This window comes from Aplysia californica, unplaced genomic scaffold, assembly GCF_000002075.1.
Source record: "Aplysia californica isolate F4 #8 unplaced genomic scaffold, AplCal3.0 scaffold00054, whole genome shotgun sequence".
In the NCBI taxonomy this organism is placed as follows: Eukaryota; Metazoa; Mollusca; class Gastropoda; order Aplysiida; family Aplysiidae; genus Aplysia; species Aplysia californica.
This window is the reverse complement of record NW_004797324.1, coordinates 1586124-1589831: the sequence shown is the minus strand read 5'-3', so window position 1 is coordinate 1589831 and position 3708 is coordinate 1586124. Positions and strand designations below refer to the sequence as shown.

General features: G+C 45.3%; 1 protein-coding gene across 1 annotated transcript; it reads left to right on the top strand.

Moving 5' to 3' along the window:
• Nucleotides 1-825: 825 nt before the first annotated feature.
• LOC101849354 (legumain) lies at nt 826-3551 on the top strand. Its single transcript, XM_005092871.3, has 2 exons — nt 826-1114; nt 1863-3551. Exons 1-2 carry the CDS (start codon nt 986-988, stop codon nt 3114-3116), a joined length of 1383 nt encoding a protein of 460 aa, XP_005092928.1. The 5' UTR covers nt 826-985; the 3' UTR covers nt 3117-3551.
• The last annotated feature ends 157 nt before the right edge of the window (nt 3552-3708 follow it).

The window sequence follows — 3708 nt, the reverse complement described above, 5'->3', positions numbered from 1 at the left end:
CCTTCGCACTCAGACGTGCCAGAATGTGGCTCCCCTTGAGAGAAATCTCTATGGCAGTCTCTCAGAGTTGAAGCGAACTGCACAGTTTGTGCGCGACATCGGACTGACTGTCTAGCTGCTGTCATCGAGAACGAAGAAGAAGAAGAAGAAGAAGAAGAAGAAGAAGAAGAAGAAGAAGAAGAAGAATGACGCTGCATTTCTATTGTTAGCAACTTTGTCACTGCCATTCCGATGAATGATGATAGTTCAATAATAAAGGGTGATAGATCCTAGTGTTCTAGTCAACTCGCGAGGGAAACCTTGGAAGACGACAAAAATAGCTGGTGGAAAAAATCATCTATGATCTATTTTGGGTCAATCACAGAGGTGTGCTAGGTGCTCTCAATAGCTTCAAGTGGCACGGAAGGCCACGAGCCGTGTTTACGACCTTACCGGGTGCCCACTACGGATGGGATCGCCCGACTCGGTCGCCTCAAAAACAAACTTGTTTGTTTTCAGTTTCAGGCGACCGAGTCGGGCGATCGGCCCGATCCAGCCGTAGTGGGCACCCCGTATAAGACTAAGACTAGAACTAGGTGACCGGCTCCGGGTGGGCAGAGAATGTTAGCCACCCGAGGTCGCAGGAATCCCCACGGGCCAGTAGCGTCAGGCTACTGGACGCTAGCCACTCGAGATCGGGCGAGTAGCATCAGCCCCCCAAAAAAGTTTTTTAAAAATAAAAAAACAAAAATAAAACCCACGACAGTGAAATTTTGACATCGAGAAAAATTAAATGATAACTGACAATACATCACATGCACATCACGCCGAGTTTGTGTGATCTTTGATAACAGATTGGGGTATAAAAGTTTAGCTCGCATGTCACGCCTTATAGCAAGTGTACACGTTATATTTTTCTCACATTAGTAGACAGACAAGCAAGAGAGAATCAAACGGTGTCCTTGCCGAGCAGTGAACTACAACTACAAGACACAAGACAGAGAAGATGGCGTTACGTCATGGAGTCCTCTATCTGGTCCTGCTAGCCGTGGTCCTAGTGGTCAGGGTGGAGTCCGGCAAGAACTGGGTCCTGATAGTCGCCGGGGCCAAGGATTACAACAACTACTTCTCTCAGGTAAATGTCTTTACTCAACATCCACTTCTTAACTTTATATTATACATGCGTATAAAATATATACATGAATATTGTAAATTACATTTTAGTAGCGCATTTCCACGAAATAAGTACCCAAAGCACAGTATAATAATACAAAGAATATAGTTCTAATTGTGATCATTTCACTCACCCTCCCTCCCCCCCTTTCTCTCTTTCTCCCTCTCCCCCCCCTCCTCTTTCTCTCACTCACCCCCCCCCCCCCCGGTGCCACTGACAGAAGTGTCTTTTGGCCATTCCCAAACGGGGGACATAAACATGTTCTCATGCACGGTAGATTTGTAAATGGGCTAATTCAACAATGTCATGCTCAAAACTGTGCCTCAAAACGTAATTGAGACCATTCTGAAGGAGGGCTTCCAGGACCAACCCGGACTTGACAGGACCAACCCGGACTCAGAGGGTTACATACATCGGCAGAAAGACTGGGTATGGGATGCTTGATAAAAATACTCCCCACTCGGGAATAGAAGTCGGGTCTCCAGGGGTCGACGGAGAAGCGCTTGTCAGCTGCACCAAGGGCGCTGGTGTGATATATAAATACATGATATATATATATATATATATATATATATAAATACATGATTATATATATATATATATATATATATATATATATATATATATATATATATATATATATATATATATATATACACACACACACATTTATAAATCTATGTTTAATCTTTTGTGTCCCCCCACCTAGGCGGACTCGTGCCACGCCTACCACACAATGCTCAACAACAGCATCCCCCCAGAGAATATCATCCACATGTCTTACGATGACGTAGCTCACGACCCCCAGAATCCCTTCCAAGGAAACCTCATCAACGTCCCTGGAGGGCCGAACCTTTACCCTGGATGTAAAATGGACTACCGAAAGGAAGAAGTGACACCGGAAGTCTTCCTTAAAGTTCTCACTGGAGACAAGGAGGGTGTGAAGAAGCTGATTGGACGAGACGGTAAGGTGGTAGACAGCGGTCCTGACGATCACGTGTTCGTTACAATGGTTGATCACGGAGGTCCAGGGGTCTTCTGCTTCCCAGGTTTTGTTGAGCTGCACAACACTGACCTCAACAACGCCCTCAAGCAGATGCACAGAGAGAATAGGTACAAGGAGATGGTGCTTTATGTGGAGTCCTGCTACTCAGGGAGTATGTTCGAGGGTATTCTCCCGAAAAACATAAATATCTACTCTACCACCTGCTCCAATGCCCACGAGTCGGGATATATGTGCTGCTGGGATAAAACCCGTGAAGTGTACCTAGGCACTCAATACGGCAACGCCTGGATGTACGACACAGACAAGGCAAATCTCCACAAGGAAACACTCTACCAGCAGTACGAAGTGGTGAAAAAAGCTTGCAACGTTTCAGGAACAGTGAGTCACCCTATGCAGTACGGAAATCTGAGCATGAACAAAGAAGTCCTCGCTCAGTACCAGTCGAAAGCGGAGGGATACCAACCCGGTGTCTGTCTCAATACACTGGAAGCAGATAATACTCTGGGGCCAGAGTTCACCTTCGCCGGCATTGACCTCAATAACCCCGCCATTGACATGGTTCAAATCGCCACCACGGCCCGTCGACTCATCGAGTCACGTGATCTCAGTGGTGAGAAGCAGGAAAAGCTCAAGGCCGACTTACGTCACATGATGCTGGTCAAGGAAAAAGCCGAGTCATTGACCAAAGACCTGGTCAAGGCAGCCTTGTCCAGCCCCAGAGGTCTGACGGAGACCGACATACTGACCGGCAAAGAGCAAGTATCTAACTCTGAGTGTTACAAGACCGCCCTGGGCCTCTTCTCTGCCCGATGTCCGGGCATTAACATGGGGAAGTACCCATTCGCCAGGAGAAATCTACAGGCCTTTATCAACCTCTGCAACCACCAGCCCCAGACTGACGTCATGAACGCCATCATGGAGGTCACGGAGAAATACGGAATTTGCCGAGCTCTGTAGACCCGTTGTATTGAGTCGTTCCCAGTTCCCGACTGTAACCCCTTCCACTGATTTCTACTTCTTTACCTAAATTATTTCTGAGTTGGTTAATTTTTGTTGTTAGTAGCTTTTATCTTTTTAAAACAGGTTTAAGTAACAAGATGTTGTAATGTACAGTGTTTCGGCCCTTTTCCTGGTCTAATGTTGACACATATATGGCAATCTAATTATTTTGAAATAAGGAGGGGAGAGGATAGAGGAGATGGTAGTTTTAAGGGTTGAAAACAATGTAAGGTCCGTTTTATTGGTGACACTTTTAGATGTAAAATACCGCCAAACCTTAGGATGAGCATAAAGATAATTGTAATGCAGGGCTGTCTGTATAAAAGGGTTATAATATACTATGTCAATTAACCCGGAATACCTAGTGTCAAAATAAATGGTTGTGATGTTTGATCATTGTATGAAAAATTCCTTTTTTATGAGTTACATGTATATGTATTTAGAGCTGAGAGTCTGTTGTTTCTTTTTCTCCACCCATCTCTGTCTGTCTGTCTGTCTGTCTGTCTGTCTGTCTGTCTGTCTGTCTGTCTGTCTGTCTGTCTGTCTCTCT